This window comes from Grampus griseus (genome assembly GCF_964374135.1).
Source record: "Grampus griseus genome assembly, chromosome: 1".
Lineage (NCBI taxonomy): Eukaryota > Metazoa > Chordata > Mammalia > Artiodactyla > Delphinidae > Grampus > Grampus griseus.
In genome coordinates this window covers 38,130,758-38,148,872 of record NC_139017.1, presented here as the reverse complement: position 1 = coordinate 38,148,872, position 18,115 = coordinate 38,130,758, and the positions used below count along the sequence as shown (strand labels likewise).

Genomic DNA, 18,115 nt, shown 5'->3' with positions numbered 1-18,115 from the left:
TGTACAAATAGCCAATAGCAATATGAAATATTATTCTACTTCACTTGTAATCAGAAAAATGCAGATAATGCAACAGTGTAATTATTTTTCACCTCCCCATGTTAACACTGATTTTTTTGTTTCTCCTTTTTTTTTTTTTTTTTAAAAGCATAATCTTCACTTCTGGCATAAGTGGCTTCAGATTGGCAATTATGACTTCAAGAAAAGCCTATAAATTGCCGTTGTCTTGCTGCAAAGCAATTTGACAAAATATATTAAGAGTTTTAAATAATTCTGTTTCTGGGGATCTTTCTTGAGAAATAATTTGAGCCAAGGTGCAGTGATATTCATTAAAGTTTTATTTTATAACAGCAAAAATTAGAAGTAAATTAAGTTTCTTATAAAGGCTTGTTGAAGTAATTATATAATTATATGACACTTTCAAGTGATTAAAAAGTGACATGGGAAATTTTTTTGTGAGTCTAGGAAGAATAATTTTTAAAAACCCAAAATATGAACAGAAGTGTTGAGATTATGGGTAGTTTTTAAACATTTTTATGTATAAGCCATAAGTTAGAAAACTAACCATTTTTAAACCACTGCTAATGTTAACTAAGGTACCAATTCCATGTTCATTTCTATATATTTGATCAACTTGATTTTCTTATTTAAATGTTTTATGCTAACTCCTTTATATGACAGAGCCAGTTTACAAGGACAAAGGAAGAATTAGAAGCTGAGAAAAGAGACTTAATTAGAACCAATGAGAGACTATCTCAAGAACTTGAATATTTAACAGGTATGAAAAAGGACCTTAGTCTCTAACTTCACTCTTTTCTTTCTCTTCTAACAGTGCTAAGATTTAATCCCCAGTCCATTTCTATTAGCTGGTGTTTGTCATAGCTCAGAATAGAGTTCAGAGTAATATCCTGTTGTTTCTCCTACTCATTTATCTCTAGATCATTCTGAGCCCTTAAAGAGGTGTCTGTAGACAAGTACACAAATGAAAAACATCTGAAGGAATTTGGACCAAGGTTTATGAACTACAGTATTATTTATAGTATCAAATTGGAAACTGTTCAGATGTTCAGTTGTAGAGGCTGAACTCCTTTTGATACAGACGCACTTGCTGGCATAAGCTGTCCACAAGCATTCAATATAAGAACCTAAAAGGAGAGCCCGTATTTAAAAGCACAGGCTGAAAGAATTAGGAAGCAAGAATATAAGATATTTAGACATAGAATATAATATGTAATACAGTTGATGTATTCAAGTGAATGTGACTCTTAAGCAGTTTAGTGGTATCCAGTTCCCTTTGGTTCCTTTTTATAAGATTTTTCAGAATTTTTATTTCTACTGAAGGAAGAATTTTCAAATACTTATGTTACTGTACAATAATAGTCAATTAGTAACTATTCTCAGAAAAATTAATTCAAAGTATTTGTTGATGATTTTGATCAGCTAGTGGGTAAGTAAAATTAAATTTTTTCATAAAAACCTTCATGTAAGGAATACAAAAATAATTAAGTATGTATATTCCTGCTGTTTTGAATGTAAGGTTTTAATATGTATCATTGCTTTTTAACTTAAGAAATGGCTAATTTGTGAAATTTTAATAGACTTTTGGTTAATATGAGGGAATTAATGTTAATATTGTATATTTAGCTTTAGATACTGCATTTAAAATAAGATAACCAGTATAATTTACATGCTTGGTTGGATGCATGAATTTGACTTCATCATCTATTTGTTAAAATTAAATTTGTGATTAAGTATGGCAGAAACAAGTTAAAATAGAAGAGTTGAGAACTACTTATATAAATGTTTGTATTCCTAGAGATGCATTTTTGATGTTTGGTTCCTCTGACCATTCATTAGTCATTTTCACATTCTCTTCTGACCTTTCTAGAGGATGTTAAACGTCTAAGTGAAAAACTTAAAGAAAGCAATGCAACAAAGGGTGAGCTTCAGTTAAAATTCGATGAACTTCAAGCTTCTGATGTTTCTGTTAAGGTGAGAAACAAACAATTTCTAATGCATAGAATACAACTTTTGATTAAAACTCACCTAAATTAAATTTTAAATATAAGCAAGTTATCTATAAATGAATTAAAAGCTATATTTTTTTAATATCAAGGAATTAAGTTTTAAGACAATTTTAATTGAACTGTTTTGCTTATATGATGTTTGTTTCATATTGTTCTTACCTGATTCTCTTTTCTGTTAAGAGTCCATGCAAATACTTATTTCTGTTGTAAAAGTTCTGCTTGTGTACCTTAGCTATACACAAAATCTTTTGAATAACCGTATACTATATTTAACTGTAAACCTTTTTTTCTTGGATTTCCTTAGTATCGAGAAAAACGCTTGGAGCAAGAAAAGGAGTTGTTACATAATCAGAATACTTGGCTGAATACAGAGTTGAAGACCAAAACTGATGAACTTCTGGCTCTCGGAAGAGATAAAGGAAATGAAATTCTTGAGCTTAAATGTAATCTTGAAAACAAAAAAGAGGAGGTAATTTAGTAAAATTGTATCTTTATGTTAGTTACAGTTTACATTTGTGTGCCAGCTTATACAAATTTATTCAGTGGAGTACCAAATTAAATATATTGTAAGATTAGGGGTCAATGTGAAGGACATAACTCATAAACATTTGGCCTAGGAAATTAACCAGTTACATTTTTTTTTATCAGATTATAATTGATTTACAATGCTGTGTTAGTTTCTACTGTACAATGAAGTGAATCAGCTATATGTATACATATTTCCTCTTGGACCTCCCTCCCATCCCCCATCCCACCCATCTAGATTATCACAGAGCACTGAGCTGAGTTCCCTGAGCTATACAGCAGGTTGCCACTAGCTCTCTTTTTTACACATGGTAGTGTATTTATGTCAAACCTAATCTCCCAGTTCATCCACCCTCCGCTTCCCCCACTGTGTCCACATATCCATTCTCTACATTCCTGCCCTGGATATAGGTTCATCGGTACTATTTTTCTAGGTTCTACATGTATGCGTTAATATACAATATTTGTTTTCTCTTTCTGACTTGCATTTAAATAAAGAACTTACATATCCTTGGATGAATTTTCATACTATCTACTGTCTTATGGTGTGTCCTTCCTAAGACACATGTTTAAGAAGTGGTGGTGAGTTTCTCTGAGCTAAAACTAAACATGTTGTTCTGTGAGCTATTTTTCATTTTCTTAAACATTCATATTTTATGTAAAATGCTTTTTTGGGTGTGGGGGATTATTTTGCTTTTACTTGGCAGCTAAACTTTATTTATTTATTTTTAACATCTTTATTGGAGTATAATTGCTTTATAATTGTGTGTTAGTTTCTGCTGTATAACAGAGTGTATCAGCTATACGTATACACATATCCCCATATCTCCTCCCTCTTGCGTCTCCCTCCCACCCTCCCTATCCCACCCATCTAGGTGGTCACAAAACACCAAGCTGATCTCCCTGTGTTACGCGCCTGCTTCCCACTAGCTATCTATTTTACATTTGGTAGTGTATATATATCCATGCCACTCTCTCACTTTCTCCCAGCTTACCCTCCCCCTCCCCGTGTCCTCAAGTCCATTTTCTACATCTGCGTCTTTATTCCTGTCCTGCGCTTAGATTCTTCAGAACCATATTTTCTTTTTTTTTTTAGATTCCATATATATGTTTTAGTATACGGTATTTGTTTTTTTCTTTCTCACTTGCTTCACTCTGTATGACTGACTCTAGGTCCATCCACCTTACTAGAAATAACTCAGTTTCATTTCTTTATATGGCTGAGTAATATTCCATTGTATATATGTGCCACATCTTCTTTATCCATTCATCTGTCGATGGACACTTAGGTTGCTTCCATGTCCTGGCTACTGTAAATAGAGCTGCAATGAACATTGTAGTACATGATTCTTTTTGAATTATGGTTTTCTCAGGGTATATGCCCAGTAGTGGGATTTCAGGGTCATATGTTAGTTCTATTTTTAGTTTTTTCAGAAACCTCCATACTGTTCTCCATAGTGGCTGTATCAGTTTACATTCCCACCAACAGTGCAACAGGATTCCCTTTTCTCCACACCCTCTCCAGCATTTATTGTTTGTAGATTTTTTGATGGTGGCCATTCTGACTGGTGTGAGATGATATCATTGTAGTTTTGATATGCATTTCTCTAACGATTAGTGATGTTGAGCATCCTTTCATGTGTGTGTTGGCAATCTGTATATCTTCTTTGGAGAAATGTCTATTTAGGTCTTCTGCCCATTTTTGGATTGGGTTGTTTGTTTTATTAATATTGAGCTGCATGAGCTGCTTGTGTATTTTGGAGATTAATCATTTGTCCATTTCTTCGTTTGCAGATATTTTCTCCCATTTTGAGGGTTATCTTTTCATATTTTTTATGGTTTCCTTTGCTGTGCAAAAGCTTTGAAGTTTCATTAGGTCCCATTTGTTTATTTTTGTTTTTATTTCCATTTCTCTAAGAGGTGGGTCAAAAGGGATCTTGCTGTGATTTATGTCATAGAGCGTTCTGCCTATGGTTTCCTCTAAGAGTTTGATAGTGTCTGGCCTTACATTTAGGTCTCCAATCCATTTTGAGTTTATTTTTGTGTATGGTGTTAGGGAGTGTTCTAATTTCATTCCTTTACATGTAGCTGTCTAGTTTTCCCAGCACCACTTATTGAAGGGGCTGTCTTTTCTCCATTATATTCTTGCCTCCTTTATCAAAGATAAGGTGACCATACGTGCGTGGGTTTATCTCTGGGCTTTCTATCCTGTTCCATTGATCTGTATTTCTCTTTTTGTGCCACTACCATACTGTCTTGATTACTGTAGCTTTGTATTATAGTCTGAAGTCACAGAGCCTGATTCCTCTAGCTCCGTTGTTCTTTCACACGATTGCTTTGGCTATCAGGGTCTTTTGTGTTTCCATACAAATTGTGAATTTTTTTGTTCTAGTTCTGTGAAAAATGCCACTGGTAGTTTGATAGGGATTGCATTGAATCTGTAGATAGCTTTGGGTGGTATTGTTATTTTCACAGTGTTGATTCTTCCAGTCCAAGAACATGATATATCTCTCCATCTGTTTGTATCATCTTTAATTTCTTTCTTCGGTGTCTTATAGTTTGCTGCATACAGGTCTTTTGTCTCCTTAGGTATGTTTATTCCTAGGTATTTTATTGTTTTTGTCGCAATGGTAAATGGGAATGTTTCCTTAATTTCTCTTGCAGAGTTTTCATCATTAGCATAGGAATGCAAGAGATTTCTTTGCATTAATTTTGTATTCTGCTAATTTACCAAATTCATTAGTTAGCTCTAGTAGTTTTCTGCTAGCACCTTTAGGATTCTCTATGTATAGCATCATGTCATCTGCAAACAGTGACACCTTTACTTCTTCTCTTCCGATTTGGATTCCTTTTATTTCTTTTTCTTCTGATTGCTGTGGCTAAAACTTCCAAAACTATGTTGAATAATAGTGGTGAGAGTGGGCAACCTTGCTTGTTCCTGATCTTAGTGGAAATGGTTTCAGTTTTTCACCATTGAGGATGATGTTGGCTGTGGGGTTCTCATATATGGCCTTTGTTTTATTGAGGTAAGTTCCCTCTCTGCCTGCTTTTTGGAGGTTTTTTTAATCGTAAATGGGTGTTAATTTTGTTGAAAGCTTTTTCTGCATCTAGTTAGATGATCATATGGCTTTTCTCCTTCAGTTTGTTAATGTGGTGTATCATATTGATTGATTTACGTATATTGAAGAATCCTTGCATTCCTGCAATAAACCGAGCTTGATCACGGTGTATGATCCTTTTAATGTGCTGTTGCATTCTGTTTGCTAGTGTTTTGTTGAGGATTTTTACGTCTGTGTTCATCAGTGATGTTGGCCTGTAGTTTTCTCTTTTTGTGACATCTTTGTCTGGTTTTGACATCAGGGTGATGACGGCCTCATAGAATAAGTTTGGTAGTGTTCCTCCCACTGCTGTATTTTGGAAGAGTTTGAGAAGGATAGGTGTTAGCTCTTCTCTAAATGTTTGATAGAATTCACCTGTGAAGTTATCTGGTTTTTTGTTTTTTGTTTTTTTTTGTTTTTGTTTGCTTTTGTTTGCTGGAAGATTTTTAATCACAGTTTCAATTTCAGTGCTTGTGATTGGTCCGTTCATATTTTCTGTTTCTTCCTAGTTCAGGCTTTTGTTTGCTGGAAGATTTTTAATCACAGTTTCAATTTCAGTGCTTGTGATTGGTCCGTTCATATTTTCTGTTTCTTCCTAGTTCAGGCTCAGAAGGTTATGCTTTTCTGAGAATTTTTCCATTTCTTCCAGATTGTGCATTTTATTGGCATATAGTTGCTTATAATAATCTCTCATGATCCATTGTATTTCTGCAGTTTCAGTTGTTACTTCTCCTTTTTCATTTCTGATTCTATTGATTTGAGTTTTCTCCCTTTTCATCTTGATGAGTCTGGCTAATGGTTATCAATTTTTTTAATCTTCTCAAAGAACCAGAGTTTAGTTTTATTGATCTTTGCTATCATTTCCTTCATTTATTTCTGATCTGATCTTTATGATTTCTTTCCTTCTGCTCACTTTGGCATTGTTTTGTTCTTCTTTCTCTAATTGCTTTTGGTGCAAGGTTAGGTTGTTTATTTGAGATGTTTCTTGTTTCTTGAGGGAGGATTGTATTGCTATAAACTTCCCTCTAACAACTGCTTTTGCTGCATGCCATAGGTTTTGGGTCGTCATGTTTTCATTGTCATTTGTTTCTAGGTATTTTTTGATTTCCTCAGTGATATCTTAGTTATTTAGCAGTGTATTGTTTAGCCTCCATGTGTTTGTATTTTTAACAGATTTTTTTTCTATAATTGATACGTAGTCTCATAGCATGTGGTCGGAAACGATACTTGATATGATTTCAGTTTTCTTAAATTTACCAAGGCTTGCTTTGTGACCGAATATATGATCTATCCTGGAGAATGTTCCATGAGCACTTGAGAAGAAAGTGTATTCTGTTGTTTTTGGATGGAATGTCCTATAAATATCAATTAAGTCCATCTTATTTAATGTATCATTTAAAGCTTGTGTTTCCTTATTTATTTTCATCTTAGATGATCTGTCCGTTGGTGAAAGTGGGGTGTTAATGTCCCCTACCATGATTCTGTTACTGTCAATTTCCCCTTCTATGGCTGTTAGCATTTGCCTTATGTATGTACGTGTTCCTATGTTGGGTGCATAAATATTTACAATTGTTATATCTTCTTCTTGGGTTGATCCCTTCATCATTATGTAGTGCCCTTCTATGTCTCCTATAATAGGCTTTATTTTAAAGTCTATTTTGTGTGATATTGGAATTGCTACTCCCGCTTTCTTTTGATTTCCATTTGCGTGGAATATCTTTTTCCATCCCCTCACTTTCAGTCTGTATGTGTCCCTAGGTCTGAAGTGGGTCTCTTGTAGACAGCATATATACTGGTCTTGTTTCTGTATCCATTCAGCCAGTCTGTGTCTTATGGTTGGAGCATTTAATCCATTTACATTTAAGGTAATTATCGATATGTGTGTTTCTGTTACCATTTTCTTAATTGTTTTGGGTTTGTTATTGTAGGTCTTTTCCTTTTTTTGTGTTTCCTGCCTATAGAAGTTCCTTTAGCATTTGTTGTAAAGCTGGTTTGGTGGTGCTGAATTCGCTTAGCTTTTGCTTGTCTGTAAAGGTTTTAATTTCTCCGTTGAATCTGAATGAGATCCTTGCTGGGTAGGGTAATCTTGATTGTAGTTTTTTCCGATTTGTCACTTTAAATAGATCCTGCCACACCTTTTGGTTTGCAGAGTTTCTGCTGAGAAATCAGCTGTTAACCTTATGGAGATTCCCTTGTATGTTATTTGTTGCTTTTCCCTTGCTGCTTTTAATATTTTTTCTTTGTATTTAGTTTTTGATAGTTTGATTAGTATGTGTCTTGGCGTGATTCTCTTTGGATTTATCCTTTATGGAACTCTCTGGCTTCCTGGAGTTTATTCAGTATTTCCTTTCCCATGTTAGGGCAGTTTTCAACTATCATCTCTTTAAATATTTTCTCAGTCCCTTTCTTTATCTCTTCTTCTTCTGGGACCCCTATAATTTGAATGTTGATGAATTTCATGTTGTCCCATAGGTCTCTGAGACTGTCCTCAATTCTTTTCATTGTTTTCTTTATTCTGCTCTGCAGTAGTTATTTCCTCTATTTTATCTTCCAGGTCACTTATCTGTTCTTCTGCCGCAGTTATTCTGTTATTGATTCCTTATAGAGAATTTTAAATTTCATTTATTGTGTTGTTCATCATTGTTTGCTCTTTAGTTCTTCTTGGTCCTTGTGAAACGTTTCTTGTATTTTCTTCATTCTATTTCCAAGATTTTGGATCATCTTTACTAACATTACTGTGAATTCTTTTTCAGGTAGACTGCCTATTTCCTCTTCATTTGTTTGGTCTGGTGGGTTTTGCTTGCTCCTTCATCTACCCTGTGTTTCTCTGTCTTCTCATTTTGCTTAACTTACTGTGTTTGTGGTGTCCTTTTCGCAAGCTGCAGGTTTGTAATTCCTGTTGTTTTTCGTGTCTGCCCCTAGTGTGTAACGTTGGTTCTTTAGGTTGTGTGGGCTTCCTGGTGGAGTGGACTGGTGTCTGTGTTCTGGTGGATGAGGCTGGATCTTGTCTTTCTGGTGGGCAGGACTGCATCTGGTGGTATGTTTTGGGGTGTCTGTGAGCTTATTATGATTTTAGTCAGCCTCTCTGCTAATGGGTGGCGTTGTGTTCCTTTCTTACTAGTTGTTTGGCATGGGGTGTCCAGCACTGGAGCTTGCTATTTGTTGAGTGGAGCTGGGTCTTAGCACTGAGATGGAGATCTCTGGGAGAGCTTTCACCATTTGATATTACGTGGGGCCGGGAGGTCTCTGGTGGACCAATGTTCTGAACTCGGTTCTCCCACCTCAGAGGCTCACGCTTGACACCGGCCGGAGCACCAAGACCCTGTCATCCACACAGCTCAGAAGAAAAGGGAGGAAAAAAAAAAGAAAGGAAGAAAGAAAGAAAAATAAATTAATTAAATTAAATTAAGTTATTAAGATAAATAACAAAAAAAATATTGAAAGTAAAAAATAAAAAAGGAAAGAAAGAAGAGAGCAATGAAACCAATAAACAAATCCACCAATGATAACAAGTGCTAAAAACTATACCAAAAAAAAAAAAGAAAGAAAATAGACAGAACCCTAGGATAAATGGCAAAAGCAAAGCTATACAGACAAAATCACAAAAGAAGCATACACACACACTCACAAAAAGAGAAAAAGGAAAAATATATATATACAAAAAAAAAAGGGAGAGGGCAACCAAATCAGTAAACAAATCTACCAATGATAATAAGTTCTAAATATTAAACTAAGATAAACATAAAACCAGAAACAAATTAGATGCAGAAAGCAAACCCCAAGTCTACAATTACTCTCAATGTCCACTGCCTCAATTTTGGGATGATTCATTGTCCATTCAGGTATTCCACAGATGCAGGGTACATCAAGTTGATTGTGGAGCTTTAATCCGCTGCTCCTGAGGCTGCTGGGAGAAATTTCCCTTTCTCTTCTTTGTTCGCACAGCTCCTGGGGTTCAGCTTTGGATTTGGACCCACCTCTGCGTGTAGGTAGCCTGCGGGCGTCTGTTCCCCACCCAGACAGGACAGGGTTAAAGTAGCAGCTGATTAGGGGCCTCTGGCTCACTCAGTCCTGGTACTTGGCAGCTTTATACCAAATTAATTTCAGTTAATACAACATCCTTCCCCGCAACCAACTCTACTTCTTTGTTTCTAGGTTTCTAGAATGGAAGAACAGATGAATGGCTTGAAAACATCAAATGAGAATCTTCAAAAGCATGTAGAGGATCTGTTGACCAAACTGAAAGAGGTGTAGTTGACCAGTTTAAAATGTCTCTTTTACAAAAATATTGTAACACTTAGGAAGCTATTGATTTATAAAATGATTTCATATTTTGAACCATTCCTGGCACCACAAAATGGCCAGGGCACTTTCATAGGATGTAACTAGGCTAAAATTGCTAGAATCAGTTACATACTGTATCCAAAGTACTGTCTAAAAACGAGTATGGTTAATTTTAATGACATTTAAATATCCTACTTTAAGATAAAAATATCATTAACATTTTATCCTTAAGATAATTTATCTCTATAATGACAACTGATTTTAATTTTAGTGTTTTAGTCTTCATCTCTTTACTTTCAAAACTGAATTTTTTATCTTGGCATTTGATAAGCATTCTAAATTCAGTTCAAATCAGACTGTTCTAATTTGGTTTTTGGTGTTGGCTTTTTTTTTCCCCCTCAGGCCAAGGAACAGCAGGCCAGTATGGAAGAGAAATTCCACAATGAATTAAATGCTCACATAAAACTCTCTAATCTTTACAAGGTAGGTACCGTACCATATGCTTTAGTGTCCTAATGTTGCATTATTGGATGTTGGGTAACTTTTTTAAGATTAAATTTTAGAGTGCTGCTGATGATTCAGAGGCAAAGAGCAATGAACTGACCCGAGCAGTGGATGAATTACACAAACTTTTGAAGGAAGCTGGAGAAGGTAAGACTTTCCAATTATGGGAAGATTATTTTGTTTTTAGATAGAAGGTACTGTTTTCTTTACCCTTCTGTAGATTTTTGGATTTGGAGGTCAGATACCTTATTAGGGACAAAATTTGATATAGAAGAAAGATCCTTAGTTCAAGAAATTTTAAATTCTATTTTCAGCAAATATTTGAAAATATAAGTAGCTAACATTTTTCTGTTTCTTTCATTTGATAACCTTATATATATATTCTGATTGTAATAGGAAATTTTTCTTCCATTTTTGAAACGTTTCCTTTGATAAATACATATAGGTTTATAGTTTGGGTACTCTCTTAATCCATAAATAAGCCTTACTTTTTAAGTTATAATGTATTTTAAAGTCTTTGATTTCATATATTCCTGCTTTTTTTTAATGTAAGTTATTTATGTATGATCTTTTCCAGGCATTTCCTATGTTCTAGACATCTAAGATCAGATTAAAACCAAAGAGACACTTAGAGCCACTTTTTTTATAATTTGAGTTCCCCTATTTTCCCCTCTTATAAAAGGGACATCAAAAGGAGAAATAGATTGACTAGGCCAGGACACCTCAGGAATTATAAGTACATCAAGAGCTTCCAGTGGGTAATAACTGTCAACCACAGCCTCTGTAGAATTTAATATTGTGTGCTGACTATTCTGTTACATTCTGTAACTTAAAGATTTTAATTATGTGCTTGATTATTCTGTCTCTAAAAATGTTTTTAGCCAATAAAGCAATACAAGGTCATCTTCTAGAAGTAGAGGAATCTAAAGATCAAATGGAAAAAGAAATGCTTGAGAAAATAAGGAAATTAGAGAAGGAATTAGAGAATGCAAATGACCTGCTTTCTGCCACAAAACGTAAAGGTATGGATTAATAGATGCTTATTAAAGGTTTGAAATACTAGAACTTCCCTACATAGTCCTCACTTAACTTCACTAATAGTGTTTGTCATGTTGTGATGTAGGAAACTCATTAAGTTATAGCATTACAATTTATTTATTTTTAGTTCCGCATTACTTTATCTGTATCTTTATTGTATTGTTAGGTATAAGTACCATTTGATCACACAAAATTGTGTGTCAATTTCCAGAATAGTTTTAACTATAATTACTGCATGGTTTTTAGAATTGTGTTACTTGTCATATTTTATATAGTCTTCATAGGAATTTATATGTAATGTACAGTAGGTATCACTTTTACTTGTAAGAAATATTAGTGGCTTTACTTTGAAATTTTACAAAAATATACTCGATTTCTGTGTGTTGGCTCAGGGGCCATCTTGTCTGAAGAAGAGCTTGCAGCCATGTCTCCTACTGCAGCAGCCGTAGCTAAGATAGTGAAACCTGGCATGAAGCTAACTGAGGTAAAAATGGTATTAAATCTTGTTATTTTCCTTCAGCAAAAGTGTTCACATCTCTCTGACACTTATGCCCCAGAAAAATTATTCTTAAAATTGCCTAGTGATTAACGGATCGTTTTAGGGAAAGCTTTCTTACTTTTTTTGTTTGTTTGTTTGTTTTTAGTTGTGCCTCATGGGCTCCTTAGTTGTGGCATGCAAACTCTTGGTCCCCGGACCAGGGATCGAATCTGGGCCCCCTGTTTTGGGAGCGTGGAGTCTTAACCACTGTGCCACCAGGGAAGTCCCCAGGAAAGGCTTTCTTGGTTCCTGGTTCTGTGTAACATACAGTAAACATTTCCATCTTGTGTAATTGCTAATGAATGTTTATGAAGAAGCTAGACAAACTGTGTATATCTGTTATGCTTAGATTTGAAATGACCCCTCTTCTTCTTTCAGCTGTATAATGCTTATGTGGAAACTCAGGATCAGCTGCTTTTGGAGAAACTAGAGAACAAAAGAATTAATAAGTATCTAGATGAAATAGTGAAAGAAGTTGAAGCCAAAGCACCAATTTTGAAACGCCAACGTGAGGAGTATGAACGTGCCCAGAAAGCTGTGGCAAGTTTATCTGTTAAGCTTGAACAAGCTATGAAGGTTGGTTCCATTCCTAAATTTTAACTGTAGAAAAAATACATATGAGAAACCATTTACTAGATAGGGTAGTTCTTTCTTAGAATTAAAGAATTTAAGTTAAAAGGCTAACCACTTTTTCAGTGATAGGGTAATTATATATTTTAGAACTTGTCATTACATTATTAAACATCTGTAATTGCAAAATGTTTTATCTTTATTCAGCTAACATTGAAAACCTTTAGCATTTTTTAAGACATTTGGGATGATTTCTGTAGGGTTCTCTAGTGGATGATAAATAGCCAAATCTCCCTGGGCTACTCTTCAGATTAAAATAACAATCTCTGTTAATAGAACCTTTCTAAATTTAGCAATAGTCATTTTTTGTCAGGCAATTCTGATATTCTGTCTAGAAATGATAATATTGTTTGACTTACCATTGAAAAGAATTCCTTTTTTTAAATATCGTTTCACAATTTGGCAAATCTTTATATACCTTATTTTGTTACTGTTCCTTTGCATATTAGAAGTACTAAAGAAGTTTGTAAATATTCTTTACCTCTTAAGATTCCTTTTTAATAGGTAATGGTTTAAAAAGAGTATTTATATGCTGATAATGTTGTTTTTAGGATACAACTGTTATTACTGAGAAATCTTCAAGATTTATTAAGCAAGTTTTATTGGGGAAAATCAGTTAAATCAACTTGTATCTAAACTGATAATTTTTTTTTGAGAGTATAAATATATTGTATAAATAAATTGTATCCTTAATTCACCTTAAACTTTTGTTGCTGTTGTTATTACAATTTAGATGTCAGTTTAAATCAGGGTGTATTGTGTCTAATGTTCTCTTTCTCCTAAATCAAATGATGTCTAGCAGTCTTGCCTTGACAGAATATTAGGTTTTAGACACACCTCTGCCCCTTTGATGTGGTTTAAAAAGAGGTCCTTTGGATCTACTTGACTTTCTCACTGTTGAGAGTGAGCATTTTGCTTGGAGCTTATTGTCTGAAGGAGGTAGTAAAGTAGAGGGGCTTAAAAATTAGATAATAGCAGCTGTTCATTGTGGGGGAAACCTATTTGTTAATTCATCACTAACATACAGGCACAGTAATAAACACAGACATTTTTCATAACTGCCGAAGACTTTAAAGATAATTTCTGTATGTTTTTCATAGCTGAATCTTCTGTCCATAACATACATCATGTCCAGTCTAGATTCTGTGGTGCTTATTTGTTAGATTCTTAGAGTTTTATAACCAAATTACTTCCTTCCTTGGCATCTTAATTTATCCCAGTTTGAACTCAGTAGATTTGTGTCGTTACCATCTTTCATGAATATTTGCCTGCTTCATTTTGTCAACTGAAATTGGTTTATCCATGTTCCCTGAGGGCACTGTGCTCAGAGGTACTTTAAACACCAGGAAAAATATGAGCCATCTTTCACTCGAATAGTGTGTAAAACATTATTATGTGAAAACAGTACATTAAGAAGCAAATTTTGTATAAATTTGAGATAAAACATAAGATTTCAAAGATATTTTTTGCTTACATCACGCTCCTTAAAACTGTGCCCCTAAATCCCTAATGATATTGTGATGCTAAACTTTACAGAGCACTGCAATATGCTGTAATTTCTTTCCTTTTTTTAACAGCCTTGTTACATTGGCTGCTGCTTCTTTAGAATTAATTCCTGATGCATTTTTAATAAAACCAAGTCTTTTATGCATCTTACCCAACATTTTTTACTTTTAACATTTATTACCAGATAGTATAATAATGATCATCATTGTAATGCAGTCCTTTGTTTTTGTCTTAGTAACGAAGCTTTTGAGAGTATTTCTCTGATATCATTTGATAATACACTATGAATTTGGTGTGGCTGTAACATTGTAGTTCACAGTTAACTTAGGGGGAATTCCTCATCATTATCGTACAGTGATGAACATTATAATGAGCAATATTTGAGATATTAAGAAATACATGTATTCCTATTTTTAAGAAATTTCTCTTTAGAGGCTAGTATATTATATAGAATTTTTTTATTTATAAGTTGATTACTGTGGTATTTGAGCACTGAATATTTTTGTTGTTTGTGTAATTGCTATTTATATAGATCTTAGAAGGAAAAACAATTTTCATTTGACTTTTCATTTTAAAGGAGATTCAGCGATTGCAGGAGGACACAGATAAAGCCAATAAACATTCATCTGTGCTTGAAAGAGACAATCAAAGAATGGAAGTACAAATAAAAGATCTTTCACAACAGGTTAGAATTTTTTGTTTCTTTTCCTGTATTTTTTCCCTGAACTGACTGCCTAGTAGTGTTTGAATCTGTTTGCAGGTATGTAAGGTAGAACTAGCACATACGAAATTCTCATCAACTAAGAAAACGACTCTAGCAGAATTGCAGCCTAGTCATTGTTTTCCCGTAGCTGCTCCCCCTTCTCTTTTCCTTATGTGTTTGATAAATTTTCAAATTGAAGGTACTGGTTGTAATAAATGAAGTAATTCAAAGGTAAATAAAAGTTTTCTTCCCCTGCCCAAGTCCCAGAGTTAATAGAATGGTGTTATTCTTTCACCAATGGTGTATTCTTTCACGTCTTCTTATATGTACAGATACACAAGAGCATATGTAAACATATGTAAACATTCTTTGTTTTTACTAAAATAAAATCATGCATTTTGTATATGCATCTATAAATGCATTACCCTACCACTTTTTTATTTAACTGAACAGGTTTGGAAATGTAGGTCTGTTTTGTTCATATATTTTACCCTAATTTTTGTGTGTGGGTATACACACGTACACACAAACATAGATAAAAATTTCACATGAATGAAATTAACATCTATTTTCCATGCTCCCCTTCTGCCCCACCACATAATACATATATAAGCATGCGAGTGCAAGCATACACGCACACACACACACAAAATGGGTATATATTTCTGTGTGTTTTATTTGGTCTTTGTTTTAGAAAAATGGAACCATGCTTCTGGAATCTGTTTTTTAAAAAAATAGTAGTTTTCATTACGTACGTCCATAGAAATGAAAAATAAATTTTTCCATTAAGGTTTTCTTTATTTAGGCCTTAATATCTAAAATGATAAGCTTGATGTTTTGTTTTTCAAGATAATTTAATACTAAGTTGACAGTGTTCATAAAGTAATATTGTCATTTGAAAATTTTTACTTTTCTTCTAAACATTTCCAGAATCAAAGCCAATACTATTTGATAACATATTAAAACCCTTTTTTAGATTAGAGTGCTTCTAATGGAACTTGAAGAAGCGAGGGGTAACCATGTAATCCGTGATGAGGAAGTAAGCTCTGCTGATATAAGTAGTTCATCTGAAGTAATATCACAGCACCTAGTATCTTACAGAAACATTGAAGAGCTTCAACAGCAAAATCAACGTCTCTTAGTGGCCCTTCGGGAACTTGGGGAAACCAGAGAAAGAGAAGAACAAGAAACAACTTCATCCAAGTAAGCAATAGACTACTTTGGTTTATTCAGCAAACATTTATTGATACCTTTTGTGTGCCCCTAACAGTGCTGGATATTGGGAATATAGTGATTTAGGAGAAAAAAAACAGCTGAGCAACAATACCCAAAAAAACAAAAATTCTACTCTCAGGGACCTCAGTTTGTGGATGAGACTGATAATAGATAAAATAGATAATAAGATCAATAAATAGATAATTTTAGTTCAGTGTGATTAGTGCTGTAATAGATGAGCCTATCCATGGGAGCGTAGGGTATGAGACCCAGCCTAGATTTTAGGGAACAGGCCAGGCTTCATGGAGAAGATATTTAAGGAATTACAGTAAAGAATTTTTTGGGAAAAAATGGTTTTGGTACTAGAGGAGGAAGAATGGCTATGAAAGTAAGAAGACTGGAGTTTGGACTCAGTGGAATTGGTTTAATTTTTGCAAACAAATTTTTCAGATGACGTTGGTGAGTGTCTGTGTCCTATATGGTGGGGGTTTTAAAAGTGATTCTTAAAATAGCAGCAGAAGAAAGAAAGGATAAGAGAGATGAAAATACTGTGCTTAATGATAGGCGATAAAATGCTTAGTCAATTTGCAATAGAAATTATGACTGCCTCTCAATCTCAGTCCTGTGAAATAGACTGATTTCTTTTCCTGCAGAATAACTGAGCTTCAGCTCAAACTTGAGAGCGCCCTCGCTGAACTGGAACAACTCCGTGAATCACGACGACATCAAATGCAGCTTGTTGATTCCATAGTTCGTCAGCGTGATATGTACCGTATTTTGTTGTCACAGACAACAGGAGTTACCATTCCTTTACAAGGTACGTTTTTATATGTATCTTAAAAGTTTCCAAGTATTTTGGGGAAATATTTCTGAAATGTATATTAGGGAATGGATTTCGCAATATAACTAGTATCTACTTTAACAGTGCTAACTTTAAATTTGACTACCATATATGAGTGATCATAGCACGTCATCAATTCTAAAATATATTAGGTAAGAAAAATGCTGATCATTGTTGAAAAATATGCATCTGAGAGGCAATGAATTACAGTGTTTATTCTGGTTATGTTTTGACATTTAATCTGCAAAAATTACCTTTATTTAACTAGAAGTCATAAATAACTTTAATAAATTGTTTAGTAGGTTCTTTGTCTCATAATTTCTATAATCTTATGATTTCATTTAAATGAGTCAGCTTGTTTTTTGGTAATGACGTATTTTGTGAAGAAATGTTACATCATTCTTTTTACGTTTCTGAAGCTTCAAGCTTAGATGATAGTTCTCTTGTGTCAACTCAAAAACGTTCAAGTACATCACAGACTGTTTCCACTCCTACTCCAGTACCTGTAATTGAGTCAGCAGAGGCTATAGAAGCCAAGGCTGCCCTTAAACAGGTAAAGACCCCACCTTTACAGCTTTATCTTGGGTCAGGTTTTTTGAGAACATGGACTATCATCTTCTAATAATTTCTCCAATATTTAGTTGCAGGAAATTTTTGAGAACTACAAAAAAGAAAAGGCAGATAATGAAAAAATGCAGAATGAGCAGCTTGAGAAACTTCAGGAGCAAGTCACAGATTTGCGATCACAAAATACCAAAATTTCTACCCAGCTAGATTTTGCTTCTAAACGGTAAATTTTCTTTTCAAAAATTAAGTCTAAACGGTATACTTAGTTTTCAGTTGAATCAAATTCAAGTGTTAATTTGCAATAGTGTTACTTTTTTTGGTGGATTCTGATCCAGGATGAGATGTACAGGGGTTCATTTTTTACTTTTGGTTAATGATTTTCCTGGATATTGCTAAGGAGTCCAGGTAGTTATTTAGTTAAGTTGAAGTTCATGTAAGGAATGTTGCTATTTTTCCTTCCTGAGATTAAAGAAGATACTGTTTCCATAGGACTTAATTATTTTAAGTAAGGAAGATAAGAGAACTGTGAGCAAATTCAGCCTTTTCTAGTCTAGGTAGAAGAGAAGCAGGCTCTAGCGAGTTAATTTTGGGAAAATTCACTTTCTTGGTCACTTAACAAAGGAATAATGGTAAATTTCA

General features: G+C 34.1%; 1 protein-coding gene across 3 annotated transcripts in view; it reads left to right on the top strand.

Annotated features, from left to right (window-relative positions):
* The window catches only part of TPR (translocated promoter region, nuclear basket protein), a 65,239-nt gene that overhangs the window by 5,148 nt on the left and 41,976 nt on the right, over positions 1 to 18,115 (top strand). For 2 of the 3 annotated variants that reach the window (XM_082650494.1, XM_082650492.1), the window contains exons 4-17: positions 682 to 778; positions 1,889 to 1,992; positions 2,332 to 2,496; positions 9,806 to 9,898; positions 10,337 to 10,417; positions 10,498 to 10,585; positions 11,320 to 11,460; positions 11,869 to 11,960; positions 12,393 to 12,590; positions 14,728 to 14,835; positions 15,830 to 16,056; positions 16,722 to 16,885; positions 17,329 to 17,462; positions 17,551 to 17,699. In XM_082650494.1, coding sequence (XP_082506620.1) covers positions 682 to 778; positions 1,889 to 1,992; positions 2,332 to 2,496; positions 9,806 to 9,898; positions 10,337 to 10,417; positions 10,498 to 10,585; positions 11,320 to 11,460; positions 11,869 to 11,960; positions 12,393 to 12,590; positions 14,728 to 14,835; positions 15,830 to 16,056; positions 16,722 to 16,885; positions 17,329 to 17,462; positions 17,551 to 17,699 — 1,841 coding nt within the window. The remainder of the gene's footprint in view (positions 1 to 681; positions 779 to 1,888; positions 1,993 to 2,331; positions 2,497 to 9,805; positions 9,899 to 10,336; positions 10,418 to 10,497; positions 10,586 to 11,319; positions 11,461 to 11,868; positions 11,961 to 12,392; positions 12,591 to 14,727; positions 14,836 to 15,829; positions 16,057 to 16,721; positions 16,886 to 17,328; positions 17,463 to 17,550; positions 17,700 to 18,115) is intronic. The other variant, XM_082650493.1, reaches the window with a different exon arrangement.